Source organism: Tamandua tetradactyla, chromosome 5 (assembly GCF_023851605.1).
Source record: "Tamandua tetradactyla isolate mTamTet1 chromosome 5, mTamTet1.pri, whole genome shotgun sequence".
Classification (NCBI taxonomy): Eukaryota; Metazoa; Chordata; class Mammalia; order Pilosa; family Myrmecophagidae; genus Tamandua; species Tamandua tetradactyla.
Window position 1 is genome coordinate 124,823,120 of NC_135331.1, and position 24,316 is coordinate 124,847,435.

General features: G+C 33.7%; 1 protein-coding gene across 5 annotated transcripts in view; it reads left to right on the plus strand.

Annotated features, from left to right (window-relative positions):
* The window catches only part of ADGRB3 (adhesion G protein-coupled receptor B3), a 723,849-nt gene that overhangs the window by 571,565 nt on the left and 127,968 nt on the right, over positions 1-24,316 (plus strand). For all 5 annotated transcript variants that reach the window (XM_077162185.1, XM_077162184.1, XM_077162181.1 and 2 more), the window contains 3 exons: positions 11,708-11,834; positions 13,486-13,589; positions 17,436-17,538. In XM_077162185.1, the coding sequence (XP_077018300.1) occupies positions 11,708-11,834; positions 13,486-13,589; positions 17,436-17,538 (334 nt within the window). The remainder of the gene's footprint in view (positions 1-11,707; positions 11,835-13,485; positions 13,590-17,435; positions 17,539-24,316) is intronic.

Consider the following 24,316-nt stretch of genomic DNA (forward strand, 5'->3'; position numbering starts at 1 on the left):
GAGGAAATGACCACAGAACCGTTCTTCTAGGACTCAGGACTGTGTTCTTCAGAATTCTTAAAATATCATGTTATCTAAATAGTCATTTAAATGGTATAAATTTCCATTGAACTCTAATCTTTATATTTGCTATGTAATGACTAATCATATTTTTTGGAGTATGATTAATTCAAGATTTAAAAATTCTATTTCTTGAAACTAAGAACTTTAGTATCAAAACGACATATCCCTGGCTCCATCCCAGAACTACTGTCAGAATTTTGAGTGATTTAAACTTCAACCCCTAGTTGATATTTCTGTACAGTAAATTGTTGTGAACTACTCTTCTCGTTTAGGATTAGCATTGCAAGCATATACGCAAAATGTTAACTTTGAAAAGAGCTAAGTTGTAACCCAGAGCCAAAAGCATGATTAGATCAGTTTCCAGCCAAGCCATCCATAATTATAATCTCAAATGGAAATTTCTGGGGAAAACAAATCTTGAAGCACTAATAGCTATCTAAGAGGCTTATTCAATGATTTTGCGGTTGAAATTTTTGTGCCAGCCTCTTAATCTATAGAAGACTGTGGTGCATCATAGATGCACCTTTTCCAATCTAAGTAAAATGTTTTTCGAAACATTTTTGGTAGATAATGTTTAACGGTATAGTAGTTTGCTTAAAGTTGTTTGGAACTATGGAAAAATTCACAACTCTTTCATAATCTCTTCCCAAATGATATAGTATAAATTTTCAGAAAAACCAGTTGACCTTCACTTGCAGGCATATAATATCTATAAGTTTTCCTTTTGCTGGGTCTTCTGCAAAATAACGGTTAAAGCTTAAAGATGAGCCTTTCAAGGAAGTGGTTAAAAATCAATTTGTAAAGTCTGTATTATAACCATAAATCTGGGTGATATATTTGCATAAAATTTAGCAAAAAATTACATAAGAAAATATCTCTTTGCTGAATAATGGAAGGTAATAAGATGAATATCTATCTATGAACCCAAGTATCAATTCAGTTCAATATATTATACTACTATAGTTTAAGAGAAAATATTCATTTGTTATAAAATAAGTTTTGATATCCAAGAATGAGAGACTTAGAGAATCAATTTGAAAATCGAATTCCCTTTTATTCCTCAGTATGTACATATTTTCCATAAAGATTTCTTCTTAGGTTCCTGGTAAGCAGATGGTTTTAGTTCAAATTATGAAAGTACTTACAGAAAAATATTCATCTCCAGTAAGTACAGATTTTAGAGAATTAATCTTCTCATAATCTTATGTTAGCTTCTTGGTATTTCATAAAATATTCATTTTTAATCTCAAAAGAGAAATTTTTCTGATGATATGGGTAATATAGTTACATTGGAAAAATTGAAAGGTAGAAAAATTAAGGAACAAAAAAATGCTACCCATGATATAATACCTTGAAACAACTACTGTTAATTATCTTGCCAAACATGTTTCTTGTCTTTTTCCCGTGTGAATTTTACATTTTGGAGATTAGTTCTCTACAAAAGGAACCTGAAACAAAAGCCATTAGTGTTAGGAAATGAGCAAGTTGATTTTAAACAATTTATATTGTTGTTTTGTAAAGTTTTTAGTGGTCTGATCATATCCCAGGAATGATTTTATGTCCAGATTATTTGAGAACTAGTGTAGAAAGTAACAGATGTGAACATTTGGCCTATTTTATTTCAATAATCCTACTTTTTTTAGGATTGTGCATCTCAGCTGTTATGAATTATATTGGTATTTAAAATTAGTTACTGACCCAGATAAACAGATTTTTTTTTAAGAAAGAAAAATCCAAATAGGATGAATTACTTTGTGAGGTTTGATTAGCAAGCCTCAATTTTTAAAAAAATTTTTTTAACATAACGACATAAAAACACGAACATTCTTATCATATGATCATTCCATTCTTGGTGTGTAAACAATAGCCTGCAATATCATCACATAGTTGTATATTCATCACCACAATCACCTCTCAGAACATTTGCATCAATCCAGAAAAAGAAATAAAAAGAAAACAGAAAAAACTTCATACGTACCATACCTCCTACCCCTCCCCCTCACCAGTCACCAGCATTTCAATCTACCAAATTTATTTTAATACTTGTTCCCCCTATTATTTATTTATTTTTTAATCCATATGTTTTATTCATCTGTTGGTAAAGTAGATAAAGGGAACATCAGACACAAGGTTTTCACAGTCACACAGTCACATTGCAAAAGCTATATCATTATACGACCATCTTCAAGAAACATGGCTACTGGAACACAGCTTTACGTTTTCAGGCAGTTCCCTCCAGCCTCTCCATTACACCTTAACTAAAAAGTTGATAGCTATATAATATGTAAGAATAACCTCCAGGATAACTTCTCAGCTCTGTTTGGAATCTCTCAACCATTGACACTTTATTTTGTCTCATTTCCCCCTTTGGTCAAGAAGGTTTTTCTCAATCCCTTGATGCTGAGTCTGAGCTCATTCTAGGATTTCTGTCCCATGTTGCCAGACCCCTGGAAATCATGTCCTATGTAGAGAGGGGGAGGGCAGTGAGTTTGCTTGTCATGTTGGCTGAAAGAAAAAGGCCACATCTGAACAACAAAAGAGGTTCTCTGGGGTGACTCTTAGGCCTAATTTTAAGTAGGCTTAGTCTATCCTTTGTGGGATTAAGTTTCATACAAACAAACCCCAATATTGAGGGTTCAGCCTATTGCTTTAAACCCTCAATTTTTAAGGTATCTTGAAGTCTTTTTAAAAGAAGAGAAAAATGTTATGAGCTTCCCCTGCCTATACCCAAGAATGACTTTAGGAATCCTCTTTAACCTAGTTATGTAAGAACTGAAATTTATTTTGCCATTTTATTAGACTTACCTGCCCTAATTTACCAATTAACTAAAGTATATAGTAGAAGACCTCTTCAGTTCCATTCAAAATTCTGTTTCCATACCCCCCAAACTGTCTCTTTTCTCTGCCCACACCAGACTGTTGTTTTTTTTCAAATGACCTACCTGAATTGTTGGAAAATTTCTGAGAAAAAAAGGGTTTCAAATGACATAGGTGAAGCTTTGATTTTCTTACATCTTATTGAGAGGAATAATGCTTTGCCCTTGCAATTTCAGGAGAAGATATTTTTCTCTCCTTTCAAATATTAACACTCTTGTTATTACTCTTAATCAAATTTGGTTCTTCTTTCTCATGATTACTGCATCCTATCATAATCTCTCCCTCTGTATGCTGTTTTAGGTCTGCATTGATAGGTGTTAGGGGATTGAAGCCCACCTCAAAATAAATCACATGACAAAATGTTTATCTCTGCTATCCAACTCACAGGCATTCTTCTTTCTTTTTGTTGCTAAACTCTTTCATATCACTAAGTTCCTTTTTTTTTAATTCCAGCAATCTAATTTCCATCTGACTCTTCTACTAAAACAATTCTTACAGAAGTCCTCAGTGGCCTCCCCCATACCAAATTCAATAAGCGTTCTCATGCTACGTCCTTTTGTTCTTTTAAACATTTGACCTTTTGACCAATCACATTTGCTTTTAAATTCTCCCCACTTACTTTCTCTGAGATTTTAATTCCTAGTGCTCTATCACCCTTTCTGAGTGCTCCCTTGAATGTTCTTAACTTTGGCATCCCTCACTGAAAGAAAAGAGGAAAGGAAATCTGCTTTGGAGTCACTCAGACTCAGGCTCAATTCCTGCCTCTGCTCTTTACCAACTGGGTGACTGAAGACAGTCACAATCTACTGACTCCATTTATTGTTTTTAAATATAAAATAATAAAGCCAAAGATATACATTGCAAGGCTTGCATGGTAATGCAACTTCCAGCTTCAGACTCTTTCATCTCTAGGGTCTTCATGATCCTGGTTGGAGGCAGGAGTTCATTTTGGCTCAGTTTTTCTATCTGGCAAATAACCAATAACATCTACTTGAAATTTAGTTTAAGGAAGTTTTAAAAATGTATATGAAGTATCTACCACAGATTCTAACATTGAATAGACACTGCATAAATGTTAGCTGTTATTTTCATTAGTGTCATTATTATTATTTGCCTATTGACTAATTAATGATGGCAGCTAGCATATTTTAACCTTTAATTATTAATAAATCATGGTTGGTGAAGATACTTATACATATTTATAGCCTTGTAGATTGGCTTCCTTAATGTTATTCTTTCTCATTTTTTTTTCCTACTTTCACTATTCTCAATTTAAAGAACAACCAAAAAAAGAAAAAGGAAAAAGAAAGAAAAGATGTTTCTGGCAATAGAACTGTGTTCTTATTCTTGTAAATGATATACAAGGACCCCAAGAGTGACAGATTCTTAGTTTTATGTGTATTTCTTGACAAAGAAGCAGTGACACTACACCTACAAAATAATTTTCATTGACACTGTCAAGCTTCAAAATGCAAAGGAAAAATCTCTATGGCTATAACCTAGCATGGTGTCTGACTCATCTTTGATGCTGAAAAATTATTTATTGAATAAATAAATGAATTAATGATGCAGGAAAGCCCATTTATATCAGGTCAAAATCTATACCAGGGATTTATTCAACAAATATTCACTGAACACTTACTAAGTGCCAAGAGCTATTTTAGGATATGAGAATGCCAAAATGGACATAACAATACCCTGATCATAAAGTTTACATTTTAATTGAGGAAAGACAGTCAATAAACAAATTTTTAAAAATTAAATTTTTAAATTTTATCAGATGTGAAAAGTGCAATGGGCAACAACATATCAGGATAAGGGCAAAGGGCCTGGGAAGTGCATAGATAGTGTATCATTTGCTATATAATAAACCATCTCAAATCATAGTAGCTTAAAACAATAGCCATTATATTTGCTCACAATTCTTTGTGCCAGCTATTTCAGCTGAGCTCAGCTGGTTGGTTCTTCTGTTGGTCTCATTGATGAGGCAGCAGTCATGTGGCAGTTCAGTGGGGCCTAGATGGACTAATATGATTTCATTCATGTCTGGTGGTTGGTGCCAATCTCTTATCCTCAATGAGGCTAGTCTGCACTGCTTCATATCGTAGCAGCATTCCAAGATTATGAGAGTGGAGGCTGTAAGACCTATTTAAGGCCTCGGCTTGGAAGTCATACAGTATCACTTCCATTGCATTATTCTAATCAAATCAGGTCATAAGGTTTACCTAGAATCAGAAGAAGGGGAAATAGATTTCATCTCTTAAGGATAGCAGTTATACAAAATTTGTGACCATTTTTAACCTACTACAGATGGGAAGCTACCATCTTATATTACATAGTGATGGTATAATGAGATGTTAAATGGACAAACACCATGGTGGGATAAAACAAGAAATATGGGTCTCTGGGAGGCTTCCATTCTGTGCCCAGGGAGAGCCAGCACAAAATGCCAAGGTGGGCAGACAAGGAGGTTAGTGTCGTTGGAAATGACTGTCTAAAAACAAATGTGGTGGGAGATGTAGCAGAGAGTTAGTGAGGGGCCAGGTAGTGTCGGGGCTTGTAGGCAATTGTAAAGGCTTTGTCATGTACTCTGAGTGAAATTGAAAGAGCCATTGGAAAAGTTTTTAACAGAGTGATATGATCTGACATATACATCAAAGGGATCTCTCTGACTGCTGCATGGAAGTTGGATTTGAGGATAAGTGGCCAAATGGAAACAAGGAGCCCCCCATCATGAGGAAACTATTGCAATAATCTAGACAAGAGATAATGGTGGCTTGACATAGGAGGATAAAACTGACATTTTTTTCTGAAATGATTTGTTGACCTGATAAAACAGAAAACACTTTTGGATTTTGTATTGTTTGTTCTTCCCAACCAGACTGTCAGCTTCTCTAATGAAGAAACTATGTTTGTTATTTTTTCATGTGTCTATTTTTCTCACCTGGCATTTTATAAACATTCATTAAATACTTATTGACTTGTTAGTGAAGACTCAGGCCTAACTGCTGTATTGGATATAATCCACATAGGATACTGAATCTTTCAGAGTTTATAATCAAATGACATTTGAAAACCAAAGACAAGCAGATGAGCCTATTAATATCCACTGATTCTCTTCAGATTACATTTCAGCTGTGTGCTGAAGGACAGCAAATGAATTGGAACTAAGAGAAGCTGTCTGTATCAAACACAGTATTAAAAGTCATCACTTACAATGTAAATAATTATTTAGCTAGCTGAAAAGGCATTTATCATGAGTGTTTCCTAAGTAAAAATAAAATAAAATAAAATAAAAAAGTCAGTATGTCAAGGATTCAAATTCAAACAAGATACAGTTCTCCGAAAGAACGCTAATATTCTAGTGTGGCATGGATAGTGTTAATTTTATAAATGAGGAAAGCAAAGTAAATTTACCAACTAAATTTAGCATAGGATGGAAAGCATTAAAAGGCACAAAGGAGAATGGGGAAGTCCTAAGTGTAGAGTGTTCCTGAAACTAGTTAATTTATTGTTAACAAATTGGAAATCTGTTGTTATGGTATGAAGGGGCCACTATTAAATTCCATCCCAGCAGCACAGTAGATAAAAAGTGTTTTCTCTGGTAGTAGAAAACTACCCTTTTATAAATCTCATCACAATAAGTGAACTGTGGTATACTTTGTGTTGGTGTTACTCTTTTTATAAGTACATAAAATAACATCTGTAATAAGTAGTTTATAAAGACGCTGTACTATATAAAAATAACATTAAACCTAACCTTCATTGGAATCAAAATTCAGGGGATATAGTCTTTAGAGGGAAAAATAACATACTTTTATCCATAATCATGTTTACAAAATTTGGAATTTACAATTTGTATCATCTCAAATAGTAAATGACCTCTCCAAAGAGCTGCGAGTTGCTTTCTTTCATGAAAAATTGGTATAAAAGTAATGCTTTACTTTAACGTGTCATAGGTTACATCACTTTTTAGAAAATAAGATGTAAACTATAAATCGATATGAAAATATCTTTAGCTAATTTTATCCGTTAGTAGCTCATTTTTTGATAAAAACATGGCACTGGTGTCCAATGTTTGTGAGTGTAAGTAGGTATGACACTCAAATCTCCTTATAACTTCATAGGATATATACATTGCATTTTGTTTCAAAACAGATTGCAATAAAATTTTAGTATAAAAGCTATCGTAGTCTTTTCATGAGACCCTGGGAGTTCTCCTATCTTTGCTTCTAACATTGTGGCTTAGAATGAGTTTCTTAAATTCACTGCACATTACTTTCCTCTTCTATAAAATTAGGTAGTTGGAATTGATCATTGGTTCTGAACCCTAGCTATATACTGGATCATCTGGAGAGTGTTAAAAAAAAAGTAATAATTTCAAGTCCCCACCTGAAGGTTTAATTTTTAAAGCTCTTCAGGTAATTCTAAGGTACAACAAGAATTGAAAACCAGTGGGCTAAATGACCAATCACTAAGGTCACTTCTAACAAAACTTCCTAAATTTATGATTCACTATGTTTGACATAGTAACAGTTGCTAGCAATAACCAGTATTCTCAGTTTTTGCAATACCCCAAACTAGAAATTACCCCCAAGGACTGTTTCTACTCAAAATTGGGAATATTTTCTCTTCTGTACTTCATATTTTTTTGTATTACGAGAAAAATTTGCAAGAGCCAAATATACATCATTCATTTGGTGTGACGTGCTTTAAAAAATAACGTTATAACCTAATTCTTAGAAATGACTATGATTATAATTGGGAAGCAGGTACTCTCAGTACACATAAACTATGAGGACAGTGTGATCAGAATTTGTGTGAAAATTCTTTTAAAGATTTCTTTTATAGCTACTTAGATTTTGAATAAATGAGCCCTTAATGTCCTAAGAGTTAATAAACTTCCTAAAGTGTAAACCTCATTCATAATAAATAATTTACACACTGATTTTATTTTGAAGTAGAATAGACAGTTTTATAGAAAACTGATTCAAGTAGGGTATCCAGTTGTATTATTATCTCAAAAGATAAATGCTTGATTTCTTGAAACAATTTTGAACTATGTCACCATAAATTTTTGCTTTCAGTTTTTTATTAAACGGTTTTTCATTGGAGTGAGCAGGTAATTTTCCCTTTAATTATAAATACTGGAGAATATAGTCACATGCTATATTATTTAAAGCTGCCATGAAATCAAAAAGTAAGCTTTATATTCAGGTACAGAAAGAAATTGTAAAGACTATTAAGTCATTGGGAACAGCCATCAAATAAATATTAAACTAGAAAATAATAGATTTTGTGTCTTAACATCTTTAACAAATTCTATATTTGGTCGTATGTACTTTTGAATCCTTGGGACAGGCAGTCTATTTCCTTCTTTTAGCCAGTCTAATAATAGGGAGAAAAAGAAGAGGTAGAAATGACAGCTAACAACTCACATGGGTGACTGTAGGTGTACCCAACAAATATGTTGGTTGTAGGAATTTCTGTAAGCCCAGATTTTTTTTAATTATTTGGAAAAAAAAAGACTTAGTTATCTGAAAAAACATATGGGAAAATAAATAAATATGTGATTTGCAGTATAATACATTTATCTATATTATCTTACTGTATTTTCCTTCTGACATTGTCAGTCATTTTTTTTTTTTTTTTTTTTTTTTTTTTTTTTTTTTTTTTTTTTTTAGTCATTTTTAATATATCAGTAATTTTCATATATATTTCACTGTATTTGTCTATTGATGACAATCTACACTTAATGGCTAACAATTATCCACAGATAAACCATTATTAGAGCATGCAAAACCATGACATTGGAAGAAAAGTGTAACTGCTGAAATAGTCTACACATGTGTAAAAAACCTTATTGTGCACTGACTGAGAACTATTTATTTTGCTTCACATTAACTCTATTATATAGCAGAATGCTTTACAAAGTTTCCTTGAAATAAGACACATGTACCAATCTTTCAAATAATTTTTCTGTGGGAATAAGCTATGAAAAGTTTGGAAAAGTTTTAATAATTCAGATATATGTTGTGCTTGTGATTAAAAAAGCTAATTACAAGAGTTTTATGATTTTAAGATATCAGGTGATTTCATAAAACAATATAAAATTTATCATCAAAATAGCGTCTTTTTTTTTCTGTATGCTGTAGATCACATTTCATTCTTTTTCCGTGTGACTATCCCATTATTACAGCACAATTTGTTGAAAAAATAATTTGTGTGTGTGTGTGGTGGGGGGGTTAGTGCATGGGCCAGGAATCAAACCTTGGTCTGCTGCATGGCCAGTGAGAATTCTACCACTGAACTCCCCTTGTACCCCCTCAGAATGGCATCTTAGTTCTTATTACATGACTCTTAGGAATGACCAAATGAAAAAGTTGGTCATTACCTCCTTCATCTTCGAAAGTCATCTCTCCTACTCACCTGCTACAGAATCTCATGTTGTATCAGATTCATTCTTTTGTGTTATGCATCTTCTTTAGACTAGAAAGAGTACATCTAGCTGTACTCACTAACTCATAAACATTAGTTTAATTAGATAAAGTCAATAAAAAGTAAGGAAAAAGACCCAGGAAGGTACACATTTTTTGTTGTTGTTGTTTGGAGCTGGGCCAGGTCAGCAATACAATCACTGTACAATATAAGATAAATTCACCTTCTTTTCTAAAGATATCATATAAAATTTACATGATCTTCAGAGTCTGGAAATATTATTATATTGAACGTGTATGTTATAGATGACATTTAGCCAAAGTTTAGCGATACTAACTTTGTCTCAAGTAAATAAACACTCATTACCTGGACAAAAATATAAATTTTAGTCTCATAAGTGGTCTTATTTACAGTAAAGGTTTTTTTCCCATTTATTAAGACATTGTTGGTTTATTGGTCAGAACAGTGTAATGTTAAAACTGTTAAGTATTGAAGCACAGATACTTCATCAAAGTAAAGCTGCTCTCCAATATAGCTAATTCATATGTTATGTTTTAAAACATGTCAGATTCCCTTAAGTGTATAAAACTTAAGTATATTAAACTTTAATAAGTTGAGACAAACATTTTTCATTTGGCTTTAACTGTTTGTTTCAAGGAGATAAGAGCCAGACAACTTATGAAGTAAGTTGATGTGGTGCTTTGGTTAGGTATAATTGAAATTTATATGTTGCAGTACAACTAATTTAGTTTTTGGAAAATTTGGCATGGCATTATGGGAAATGAAAGAGACCTAACAACTTTTGAAATGGTTAATACTTAGGAGTATTTGGGTGAACCTGAGTATAATTTAGCTCTTCTCAAATATAGTGCATTCCTTCTTAAAGTAGGTTTTAATTAAAGTATATTGCATCATGAATATTAAAGATACTGAATCATGAATATTAAAAATCTATTGCTTTTAGATATCAAAAAAAGCAATAGTGTGAATTATATTCTGTAGCTCAACTTGGATATCTACCTGTCATAGAAAAGCCTCTCTCAATGAAATCTCTCAGAAATAGACTGCATACATATTTAACTGAATGACTTTAAGTATTCAGAGATGGAGGAGGGGAAAGTACCACATCAGAATTAACATCAAAGTGTTAGTTTTTCTCTTCTTCTAGTTTTAGAGTGATTTTTTAATGCAGATAATAACTCAGTTTGAAATTTAAACACACACTAAGGCTTGCTAGCTGAAGAGTTTCTGTGCCTGGGAGGAGGGGGCATGGCAGTGCATTCAGCTGATAGCACATATAATGATAATTAACTTAATTGGTTGAACCATATGGCTTTTTTTCTCTTTTTTCCTCTTCCTTTAGAGTAGTCCAGCTAAGATGGAAGGGTTGTTCCCTACTCCTGCACCCACACTAAGAAAACACAGATTGATAGCATTTTTGTTAGTCTTCTGGTGTGGTATATACACCACAGGCTAAGCCAAATAGAAAATTGAACCAGGGCCTCTTTCCCCCCTCCTACTGGACTTTGGGTGGGGTTATCTCTCTAAATGTTCTAGCTGACTTGGAGTTAATGTAATGCTGATGCCCTGGGCAGGCAATGAAGGGAGTGAGGGGAAGAAATGTCAAGGGCTTCAGAGGAGATTTGGGCTGGATGAAGTGTGGAGTGGGAAGCTTGTGTCTGAAACCCACCCCTCCCCTGGATACCAGGCAAAGGCAATAAGAGTTGGAACCAGCTGATGCCGCTGCTGCTGCTTCCCGTTTCCACGGTGAAATTTTCACAGCAGCTAATTCTAAAAGGAAGAAAAATCCCTAACCAGCAGCGGAGAAGATCTTATCACACAGCCCAAGCAATGTAACCTTTTAGGCAGACTTTTCAGAGAAATTCGCATTTTTAAAACCAGCATTCACGGTCCAAAATACGGGACTGGAATCAGACCTGGTATGAAAATATGAAAAGCCTTTTTATGTCCCGAGTGTTTGAAATGATCCGATGAGCATAGGAAGTGGCTGCCAACGCTCTGGCGGCTGTTGGTGCCGCCGCCGCCGCCACCGCCGTTCCTCGCAGAGGGCTGGACAGAGCTAGCCCGGTTTCAGCACCTCCGGCGCTGGACAGCTCTCTGCACGCTGCACCGCTGCCTGCTTGCTTTTCCCCACCCTCGCTTTGCATTACTGGAGATGCATCTAAATTACGTCCTGTTCAACAACAAGTAGATTTTTTTTCTTGTACTGGAATTACAGTAGATGATTCTCTCAATTAAACTGTATTTTCTTCTTTACGAATTTGGCCAGCAGGCGTATTTATCCCGATTCCCCCCACCCCCTTTGCAGGAACGAGTCTTTGGGAACGTGGTCCACCCAGGGATGTAAAACTGTGCTTACCGATGCATCCCATACGAAATGCTTATGTGATCGTCTCTCTACCTTCGCCATTTTGGCTCAGCAACCTAGAGAAATAGTAAGTAACAAAGGGAAAGCACGGCTTTAATGCAAAGGCAGGGACATTGTGGCGAGTGCTTCTCTAGGGAACTGCATTTTAAATGGGGAAATGGAAAATGTTGCAGGGTGGCTAAATGGGGTTCATCGCCTCCTTAGCTACAGTAGCTTAGTGAAATGAATTCTAGTTGGTGTGATATTACTAAATTCTACTCAATTTTATGTCTTCTAACTTGAAATTTCTGCAATATAGTTTTGAGGGTGTTCTCCAGTCATATTACTAATATGCTGCCAACTTTCAAATAAAAATAATTGCCAACTTAACCTTTATTTTAAAACTGGGAAGCTATTCTGGGGAATTTGTGAGGATACTGTTGGTAGTGGAATGGGGATCCCAGACACTATAGCCAAACACATTGCATATCTGCATTGGATATTTTCAGGACAGATTTTTCTGGGATATCCTTGGAGATATATATATATGTGTGTGTGTGTGTGTGTGTGTGTGTGTGTGTGTGTGTGTATGTATGTATATATTTTAATCAAATGAAGTTTTCACGAAAGTATGGACTGTTAGAAACTGTAAAATCATTATAGGCTTGCAGAATAGTTTCTGAAAGAGGCAGCTGTTATAGAACTGTCTAAAAGAAAAATAATATCCACATTGACTGTATTTTGTGAAATTATTTCAAAAATTGTAATGCTGAAAAATAATTATTTGAATAAATCTGACTTTCTGTTCAAATTTGGCCTAAATATGCATTATTCTCACTTTTTTGTTGATAAAAGAATAATATAATTTGATGTTCATATCTAAGGTTTGGACACACTTGATCTTAAAGTGTTTTCCTTCAAACTTCCAATGTTAAAAATACAAAAAAGAACAGATTTCATTAGTTAATGGCATATTAGTGACTAAAAAAACTCTCAGATCAGTGAATGCTTGAAATCTTGATATATGTTTTCAAAGATATAAAGCTTATTTCTCAAGGTCATGTATTTGGAGAATGATACTGGATTGTGAAAATTATTTCTACATATTTAGTTCATAGTAAAAATCATGAAATATATTCTGAAGTCTTGCATTTGAAATTTGATTTTCTTCTACATCCTTAGAGACCAAGCAAGTGAAATTAAATGAGAGAATACTTGACTTAGAACAAAGTTGTCAAAAGTCAGAAAGTTTGAAAAATTTTCAATATCTATAAATCAGATTTGGTTAATATAATGAATTTTAATGGGAGGATCAATAAAATTTTTAAAATATATATATAATATCGTGGAGTAATTAAACTGCATTTAGTTAAAGAATAATGAATGCTGCTTTGAATTTCAGCTAGATAACAATTTAACACTAATGTACATTAAGCTATAATTTTAGTTTTTTTATTTTAGAAAGCATTAAGTAGGTAATATACCATGATCAAGCATTTAAAACTATAAGTTCTTTACTACTTCACAGTGGGAGAGAGGGGGAGCTAGAATTAGTTATTTTAGAGGTTGAGAATTTGGGAACAAAGTAGTTCCATGAGTAAAGATCTGGTAACTGTAAATGGTGTATTGGCTGTTTTAGAGTAATAGATTAGTTTTGCTGAGTTTAGAAGTTATCATTCTATTATATAATTTTTTCTCCTCTTTCTTTCTTTTTTTTTTTTTCTTTGTTTAATTTACAGATTATGGAATCCTCTGGTACACCTTCAGTCACCCTAATAGTAGGCAGTGGACTTTCTTGTTTGGCCTTGATCACCCTAGCAGTTGTCTATGCAGCATTATGGAGGTATGTATTCAATTGATACACCTGAAATGGAATATTCAGTTGTTTGGAGTTAAATTAGGGAGTGTGATGATCGTTCTATTTCTCCTGTCTTCTTAATTTACTGAAAGCAGTATTTTCACAACAGAGTTATACTTGTGATTAAGCTGTAATAAATGAGCTGTGTTTACTTAATATTCCTGTTTGTATTTGCCTATGGTGAAAATATAAATAAAACACACATGTATTTTTCTTTGCTATTCAAATGGTTCCAGACTACAACATGTTGCTTACCTCCGATCATCATACTCATATCTCAAGCTCAGGTCTATGTGTGGTTTCTATTTATTCTGATTGTTCTTGAGCCTGAGACTTTAATTGGCAAAGTCAAATTAATTTCTATGGTAAAGTCAAATTAACCATAGAAATGTGGTTCCCAAATTCATAAGTTTCAAACACATTTCAGGCGATGAGTGAAACCTTCTTTAAGATTTAAGTACCATCACAATGCCACATTGTGGCCTCTTGGTTGAGAGTTTCCAGTAAACCATATTTTGACAAATCGATTAAAACAGGTCAGGAAAATGCACAGACAAGAGAAAATAATTGAAAAAATTGTACTACAATATTTGAAATTGCTTCTACTTTATATTACATAAAAATTTAGGATTTCTCTAATATTTAGTGTATTTTACTAATAAGAATTAAAATATGCCAGGTTTCTTATGTTTCCTCATATAATGATAATAAATGCAAACCATATGGTCTCAATTTCCTAATGGATTTTTAAAATGTTAAATAGTTTTATCTTGATTTTGATTATTGCACAAGTTCTAAAGGTATAGTTACTATCTTGGTAGATACATAATTATCCATTATTCCTGAATATTTGCATATTAAAATTGCAAAAGTATATGCTGTTCCTTCCGATATTTCCTACTCCTAATAAGTCAAAAATTAATGTAAACAATTCCATTGAAAATTAGTTAGAATTTAACAAGGAAAGGCCATTGACTGAGCATCTTTTTTAAAAGCATTGTTCTTTATTATATATTTTACTATTTTGAGGACAAGAATTCATTGTCCAGGGATATTTAGATTGTCAAAGATACTAACAGTTTTCATGCTTTATACAAAAGAAAATATGTAGACATTATTGGTCCATTGGTACAGGTATGTAACTCCTGTAGAGGCATTATCTGGTGGTGAAACACTGATAAAGTGAGATAATCTGATAAAATATGGCCAATCCCAGGAAATGAAAGAAGTGTTTAGCCTATACATTGTAGGCAATGGAAACCTGGGTAAAGGGCACATGCAAGCAGGTGTTGTCTTGGTAATGCAAGAGTAAGATGGATAAACAGTAGAAAACAGGCAATGTTCTCTCCTATGATTGCCTGAATGGCATTTCCTGAAATATGAGGCAGCGTCTATGGGTCAGGATATTAGGTAATCACAATTTCATCATAATTCATACTTACTGAAGTATTTATAACAAAATTCCATTTCTCAGCACTTAGGGTTCAGGCACCATTAAATCCACCTTCTCCTCATCCCTTAATATATATGGCTAACTCAAGCGCAGACACTGCCTGTAGAAATGATGAATAAAATTGGCAAAGAAATACAAAATTAATTAGTCTATAATAAAGCTTTCTTTAATCCAGAAAATCTGGGAAAATTACCTATTATAGTAATTTTCTGAGCATTACCAAGACCCCTTAGATAATCTATCAAAACTTGACATGAAATTGAGTAGTAGAGAAGAGGATACCAAGAAACAATCTAAATCTGAGTTCCTAAAAGTTAGTGATCATAGATTCATTATCTGTTTTTCACATTGCTCAAATATGTGTGTCTGATAAAATAAATGTAGTATCAATAGTTTGATGGAAATATCAAGTCACATTGTTAAACTAGTTAAATGAATCTTGCAGCATGATGAATCCAGTGTATTTTATATACACCAAATATACCTTGTAACATTGATATATGGTAATAAACATGCTAAGGCCCTACTACTCTCTTTTCCAAATAAAAGGTACAGAACTTTTGATTTTCTAATGATTTGTAAAATGACAAACATCAAAATTATTTCTATATAATATATTATTTGAAATTGGTTGGTATTCTATGTAGTTCATCAGAAACAATACACCAGGTTCTCTTCAGCTACAGTTTTGTTCTGTTGTGTTATACCATTACATCAAAGATCAGTTGACCATGCCCTTTTAATCTATATATCAAAATAATACATTTAAAATTTTTGTTTAAAGCATCAAATGTGGTCTAAAAAGTTTTAAAAGTTGAGACATTTTATAGCAATGTTTTAGGCAGCATTGTTACTTAATGTTGATGAAATGGAAACAGCTAAAAGAGCCTCAGGATGGTTAGTTAGTTCTGGGACTTTTATTACTATGATTTTCTCATTTGTAAAACAAATAATATCACTGAAATATTTTTAATAATGTCACTTCTGTACTTGTGATGTGATGAAAGCCAGTAAGATTATAAAAAGGGTTAATTCTGTGCAGTCCTTTAAACTTTTTGTTATGTCCCCCACCCCACAAAAGAGGGCAGCTTAATATTTGATGATGTCTTTAGCATCCCAGCATGTCCCAGTGTGTGGATTATTATTTTTAAGGTACAGATGATTCAGGAACAAGGTTAAACAACTCCTGAGGCCATTTTGTGCTGAGAATCGACCTAAGTTGTCCTATTTAGGTTTGTTTTATAAAGAAAAAAGGAAATTTATATCACAAAAACTGATTTTTGCAGTCTATTGCTACTATTGTTTTTATTTTCCCTTCTGAAATATGCAGTGGAATATGAGATTTCTTCCTAAGCATTCCTCAAAGAGAGAGAACATTGTGATAGGGTTTACTTAAGAAGGAGTGCCTCCAGATCTCTGGCTCCTCCATCTAACACTACACAAGGGAGCCCATGCTTGCTGTGGAATGTGATTCCATGCTTGAAAACAAATTGATTAGGCTAAAGCACAAGTACAAGCATGTCTTTTTGGTATCGTCACTAAGTGATTTACCACAGGATATTAAAGCAAAAGAACTGTTACCCTTTTAAGGGAATCATCTGGTAGAACCTTTGGTTCTGAGTACTTTACTCCATGGCTTACTTTCTTGGTGCATTTAAAAATTGTATAACAGACTGTATGTAAACATTTCTACATAAGGGTAAAATATGGAAGGCACCATGTAATTTTCCAGCCTAAAGTTGAATTATCGTTTGTGAATTGGATTAGTTTTTAAAGATAAACATTCATTTTCTTTTTTTGGAATAATTATTTAAGAAAAGAAAAACTGTGAAGAATAACAGCTTGACTACATAAAGATGCTTGAGTGGGTGCAATGGTGGATGAAAAAAATATTAATGGTTTCATGAAAATGATGGTATCCTTCTAATAATTGAGGGTGATGCTTCAGAACTAATGTGGATTTTGTTTTGTTTTTTGCTTCTCAGAGTCTCCACTAGCTAATTTATATCATAGTTCTCAATATATTGTATAAACATATATAATATATATTATATTAGTATATTTCTAATTAATCTCATTTTTAGTAAAAAATTATACTGAAACCAGTGTGCAACTTGGGCTCTGTCAGAAACATCATGTTATATGCACAAATGTCTAAAGAAAAAATAATTCTAAAGCATTCTAGCATATGTCATGGCACTATACTATTGGATTTTAAACACAATCTTTATTAAAAAACTGCTTTTAAATATTTTGTCTCCTATAAAAGACTCTGTTTTATGTTTCACTGTTTTGGATGAATTCCACCAACTTGCACGAGACAGAATTCTGCATCTTTCTGTTTAATTTTTAAGTACAATCTTTTTCTCTCTGACTAGGTATATACGCTCTGAGCGGTCCATAATTCTGATTAACTTCTGCCTGTCCATCATCTCATCCAACATCCTCATACTGGTGGGACAGACTCAGACTCATAATAAGGTATGACTGGTAATTATTCTGATTCTTTTTGTATGCTTTCTTTTTGGCCTAACGTTGATTATTAAGAATCTAAGCATTTATTCTAGATAAAATGGATAACTTCTGATAAAATTATTTTTTAAAAAAACATTGTATTGGTTTCTGGATGAAAATGTTGCCTATTCAAGTCCAGAAATACATTCTCTTGACTTAATTTCTTGGGGATTTAGAGGCTATTTTTAATTGTAAAAATATATGTTTGTCGAACATTATATGATCACTCAGAATCTTGGGACATAAAAAGTACAAAGAAATTTTGACTCATTATCCTAATTGCAATAGGACTGCCTACATTTTGGTCTAATTTATCAACTTCCTGATTCTTAAAATGCAACTCTCAATTGCTTATAACATCATTCTTGAAAATCTACCCCCCAAATGTCCAAATACTAGAAAAGAGTATTAGATGAAAGCCACTCTAGATTTTATGCCTTTCAAAAAATTTTAATTAATCACAAAGTATTTGATATTTAACCAATGTGGCAGTTATTTAGCTGCATAGTCACTTTTAGTGGAATAAAAGTGTAGGTTCTATGTATGTGAATTGGCCAAAGTTGAATGCCCACATGTTTCCAGAAGTGACCATCAATTCTCTTTACCAAACTACTCAGAAATATATACCAAGAAACCCAGAATAGCAATCTTAAATTAACTTGCCCAGTCTTGAAGAAATTCTGTTAAATACTGCTTTGATAATTTATTTGTCAGTCAGTTGCATGGTTTCAGTCCTATTCTTTTTCAACTTTTTTTTTCCTAATACCAAAGCCAATAATTCAAATATTCTCTTTTGAATAGATTTCCTCTTTAAAAAAATCAAATGCAATTTTCAGTATATAATAGATATCAACCTTAGTAATTTGGGTATTTTAATTTTGCTAACCTACATTCCTGATATTGGTGATTCTTGCCTAAAGAATATGATTCTGGTTCTGATGGGGCCTAGGAAGCTGCTTAGGTGAGTCTGATGAAGGTTTCATCTTGAACCATGTTGCCATAGGCCAGGATAAGGACAAGGGGATGCCACTCATCCTCAAGGACAAAACAAAAACAACAACCCAATAAAGTAAAACATAATTTAATGCATTTGAGTATTTAGTCTTTTTTTCCTCATTGCTTTCCCATTTTTTTCTGAAAAAAAGAATGTGAGAGAATACAGAGTCTTAAGATATTGTCAGTCCATGTAGTGAGCATTTAATATTAATTTTAAAAAGAAGTACATGGAAAAAAGGAAAATATGCATATAGGAGAAAGGGCCAAAGGTAAAGAAGATGCCAGTTGGACTTGGAAGAGGAGAAAGAGAAAAGTACAAAATAAGCAGCAGTGGAAAAAGCATGCTGGTGAGCATTGGAGGAGCTGGGGAGGGAAAGGGGAAACAAAAGTAGGAAGAGAGGGAGAAGGAAGAGATGAAGGAGAGGATGCAGGACTCTGGATTCTGAACTTATTATTCATGTCACCCCTCACTTTTTGGTTGTTCGCTTAGGCTGAGCTGTAGACCCTTAGAGGTGTTCATTTACTGGTTAATGTCTACTCACAATTCTCTAACAGTTTCTCCTTAGATCTCTACCTAGGAAAAGAGAGCATCCCTTTGAAGTAGGAATTATTTATTGGGTTTGGAAATCAGAAGAAATAAAATTTAGAGTCAGCTTGAGCCTATAGTTGAAATTTTTCCCACCGAAGTCTCCTTTTCTGGCATTTATTACCCTGTAAACTCTCTTGAGCTTTCCCCTTCATTGGACTATGGAAACTGCATGATCTTAATAGGGAATATGCTTTTAAGATTGTCTCAGGCTGTATGGCAAAGTTTTTTACAAGTTCTGAGTCAAATGATAGAATAGTAGGATTTTCTGTAAGGTTTACTACATATTATATTAGTTATAATATGAATCAGTACTATCCAATAGAAATAAATGCAAGCCATTAATGGAAGTCACATAAGGAATTTTAAATATTCTAGTAGCAACATTTAAAAAAATCAGAAATACGTTACACTTATTTTAATAATATATTTAATTTAATTTAATTTATCCAAATATGACCATTTCAATATATAGCCATGTTTTTTAAATTAATTCTTTGGAGTCTGGCATATTTTTACACTTACATTCAATTTGGACTAGCCACATATCAAGTGCTCAACAGCTACATACAGCTAGCGACTGCCATGTTGGATAGTATAGGACTAAATGGTAACTATATTCAAAAACTAAATAGTCTTAAGAAGTAATGTTTGGCCTGCCAATTTTGGCTTCCCCCGAATTTCAGTGTCCTTGTTTTTCATGTAAACGTCTTTGTGATATCTAAAAATACTATGACTATCAAAGGCAAAATAAGACAAATTTAATTTTACTTTTTATTTCTGAATACGAGGAATGACTGGTATGTGCTTATTAAAAAAAAAAAAAAACTTTAGTTTGGTTTCTGCTCAGGTAACTAACTGCAGAATAGTTTCCACGTGGTTTTAGACCCAGAATGGATCTGTTCCAGATGGATTGTGTTCATTTTTGCTGCTGCAATTGTTGATGTTCATGAGGAGGGATGGATGGTAGGTGGCACAGATGATGAAGAAATTGATAAATTGTTGGTTTTCTTTCATGCTATGTTAATTTTGCTTTACTAGCTCTAAGTAGGTGATCTTTGCAAGCAAAGAAAAATTCATTATAGAGTGTCCATGTGTGAAAACCTGTAAAACACTGAGTTTTTGTTCTTAGTCACTCTCAACAATATGAAGTTCCCAAAGGGGAAAAAATCATATATTCTATTATGAGTTGAACTAAATTGACCCCATTTCATTTTATATATGAGATTTTAGTATGTGAAAGGTTATGTTTGTTTTACTGTACTCAGGATTAATGATTTCTTAGAAAAAAATGGAAGAAGAGATAAGGAATGTATGATCTGTGTAAACTTGTGATGACTAATCCAAGAAAGTATTTTAAAAATATAAAATATTGATCAATGACTACTGTATTTGATTTAGGTTGCATATAGTACTCTTTTGTTACTGTGGGTATTTTGTAATTGATTGGATTCCTGATAAGATTTGGTTTAGACTTTAGTATTTCCCACTTGAAAAAATGGCAACATCAGAGAGCTTCTTAATGTACGAGTTCTATGCTACAACCTCTGATAGCTTGTATGAAAACTGGTATTTGATGCTAATGTCCAGAATGATTTTGAAGTATCAGACTGGGATTTTTTCTCTGAATTGCTTGTGGAAATGTAATTGACCTAGTTAACTCACTACAGAGTATCTGCTTCACTTTGAGTTTAGATAGAAACAATTTGAAATAATCCATTGTTTAAAATGTGATGTATTCAAATCTTTATACCACAGATTCAGTTGCTGGCAGCAAAGTAAAGAATCAATGCAATTTCTTATGTCTCTTTTTAAAATGCAGTTGTAAAATTTAATTATAACCAACTTCATTATATTTTGAGCTTTCTCATAAAATAACATTGCCCTTTGATCTCTTTATGCATTGAAAATTTCAACCAGCGTGCTCATGTCACTCTTTAATGTTGTTTGTTTATGAAGAGTTTTCTTTCTACCTTAGAGTATGTGCATGTCTTTTGTTGTGATGTGTAGCACATTTTTTGGTACCAATGTTTTGCAGAAAGCAACAATTATTTTTAGAAACAGATAAAAAATCAGAGAATAGTATAGACAAATATGTATCAGTTTCTCCCCAAAATACTTGCATTGCTTTATCATATTAAGGAATGCATAACACTTTTTTTTAACTAACTAAAGTTAAATTTGGCAAAACTCTTGTTTTTTTTGTGGTTAGATAATGGTGGCCACTCAAAAAGTTGGAAATGTTGAGAGTTAGCTTCTCTCCCATAGCATTACCATCAGATTATAATGAAAACAAGTCCAACTCCAAATTTTGTCACTTATTTATTATATATTTATTAGCTAGACACCCATTAGCAAATCAAGAACAAAGGCTATTGTATAAGTTGAATGGAATTCTAGTACTTTGTCCTTTTAGATATTTGACCACATCCTGAATGCAGCATTCACTTGATATAGACATAGAAACACTCTATAGACAGGATTGTAAGCTCTTTAGTCAGTGCCATTCTATTAAAAATCTTCATAAACCAATCGCTGGACACAGAACAATTAGGGATAAAATCATGGGTCCTATCTCTAAGAAGTATGAGTTATAAGAGAAGCTCCAAATTCCCCAATGAAATCATATTTACAGTTCATTCAAGAGTAAGAAGTGTTTAAATATATTAGCCAATCCACATATCTTCAATACCTTTATTTTCACCAAAAGAAGCACATTTATACATCCATTATAATAATTAACGAGATATTGGCTTACCAATAAAGACCCATCTTTTACCTTTAGTTTATTAATGAATAAAATGTTGCTTATGGATAAGGTACACCTGGATCAGAAGGACTAGTAATCCCCATCTCTTAATAATACCAGCTGAGCAGCCCAATCTTTGCATTCTTAGACCACTCCCAGAACTAAAAGTTAAACTATGTGGCACATAGATAGTATCATAATGAGAATACCAAAATATTATAAAGTAAATTGCAGACATCTTAACAAGTACATAAAAATTAAATGAGATATTTTGAAAAATAAAAGAAATGTGAGAGGATAAAATTAGACATTAACTTTGGTCCTAAGAAACATAGGAGTCCAATGAAAGTCCTTACTGATAGATAAGGGAAGCTTCCAAATTCCTCAGGATATGCAAACATTTCCTTAGCACTACTTAGAAGGAATTTCTCTCATGGATCTTTATGTATGGAGCACTGAGTTACATAATGGGCCATGTCATTTACTCCAGTCTTGTAAAAGGTACAAAACTATTCTTCAGATTAGTTTTCTTATATTCACTGTAACAGTAGCTCAGTTCACTAAAAGTGTTTTTGTAAAGAGTGAAAAAAAAAGGTTTGCTATTCTTTGATGATGCTCAGTGTTTCTCAACACTAGACACTCTTTGCATTTGAGGTTGGACACTTCAGTGTATGTGGCTGTCTCATGTGTTCCAGTTTCAATCATACATCCTGTGCCCCACCCAGTTAGGGATTCCTACAACTCCTGGTTGAGTACTACTGAAAACTTAATTTACAGAAAGGTAGTATATCTGTTAGGCTAGGCCTGCCAGCCTATTTTTATAGCCTGGCATTCATAGAAACTGTGTGTAAGTTTGGAGAAGCCCCGCCACCCTACCTGCCAACCCCACCCCCTGCCCAACTGACTTGAGGACTAAGAGGATTAGGCTGTCATTCTTAAATATCAGGTGTCAAGGCGACTGGTTTATCATGACTGCTCTCACTCCCTTGCCTTCTAAAGGTTTGTCTCCCTGATGCAGTCTGGCTTCTGCTTGATAACCTTACCTCAACCACTCTCGTAAGATCTCCAGTAACTTCCGCATTACCAAATCCAAAGGGAATGCATTCTTTTCCATCTTGTTTTCTTATGGTATGATCAGTTCTCAATCCTTGTTAGTCTTTAGTTCTTTTACTTCTAAGGCACTTAACTCCCTAGAATGTGTTTATTCCTCTTTGACCATTATTTTTGGTCTCCTTTTAGAACTCCTCTTCCATAGCACCCAATATTGTACCCATCACTATTCTGTGTCTTAGACCCCGTCTTAAAACTCACATGCTGTACAGAATTTTCTAACCTTATCTTGTGCTTATTAACCCTTTATAAAGATGCTGTCATGTTTTTGTTCTGTAGTTTGAATGGAGATTATTAATAAAGGTACACCATTTTTAGGAGGCTGTGATCAACTTAATGGATGGTGCTTTTTGTTTTGGCAGAATTGTGTTTACAAAGAAGAAAAAGCATCAAATTTAAATATCTTTAATTGGGCCAAGCACTCTCCAATTTGCCTAGTTCTCCCATGTCTTTCTTCTGCCATAGGCCCAGCTGCTTCACACACTGACTTACATGCCAGGCCCTGAATCTATATGTGTTTTCAGTTTCTATGAAGGGATACTGAATATGTGTTTCCAGTTTCCCCTTCTGTCCCTCCTTTTAGTCTCTGAAAACACTCTGCCCTATACCTTGAGATTCAGTGTGCTACATGCTTCTTGAGAGCTATCAACTCTGAGGTGGGATTCTTCTGAAGAGCAGAAGTTTTGAGCCAGATTGACCTAAGTATCCTGAGTCTGCGGCTTCCTGGTTGTACAACCTTGAGCAACATACACAGCCTCTCTGGACCTTAGCTCCTCTTAATATGTCCCTCACAGAGCTGTTGTCAAGGTTATGTGAGGTAGTGGATATAAAGCACAGAGTCCAGAGCCTATACTTGATAAGCATTCCTTAAATAGCAACTGAAATTATGGAAGTGATGATAATGTTGGCTACCAGATGTACGTCTGCTTCCACACTTTTCTTCTGACCTCCAATTTCCTCATGTCCAATTTCTTCCTCATGACTAAATTTACCACTTGTGTTCCTGCCCCACTTCCATCCCAACCCAATATGTATAAATTGAGTGCATCAACTGTAGCTCCCAAACCAGTTACTCGAGCTAGAACTCTGAGAATCATCCATTTCTTCATTTCCCTCCTGTATCCCCATTATTAGGTGCACCTGGGGCTCCATGATTCCCAGTGCATACCTACCATCTTAAGTCATTTATTTCTAAGCAGACTATACATTTTCCTAGGACAGGGCTATGTTATATTCATTCTTAATGTCATTGTCCCGTATATATTCTGCATATTAGTGTAGTAAGTACGTATTCAATAAATATT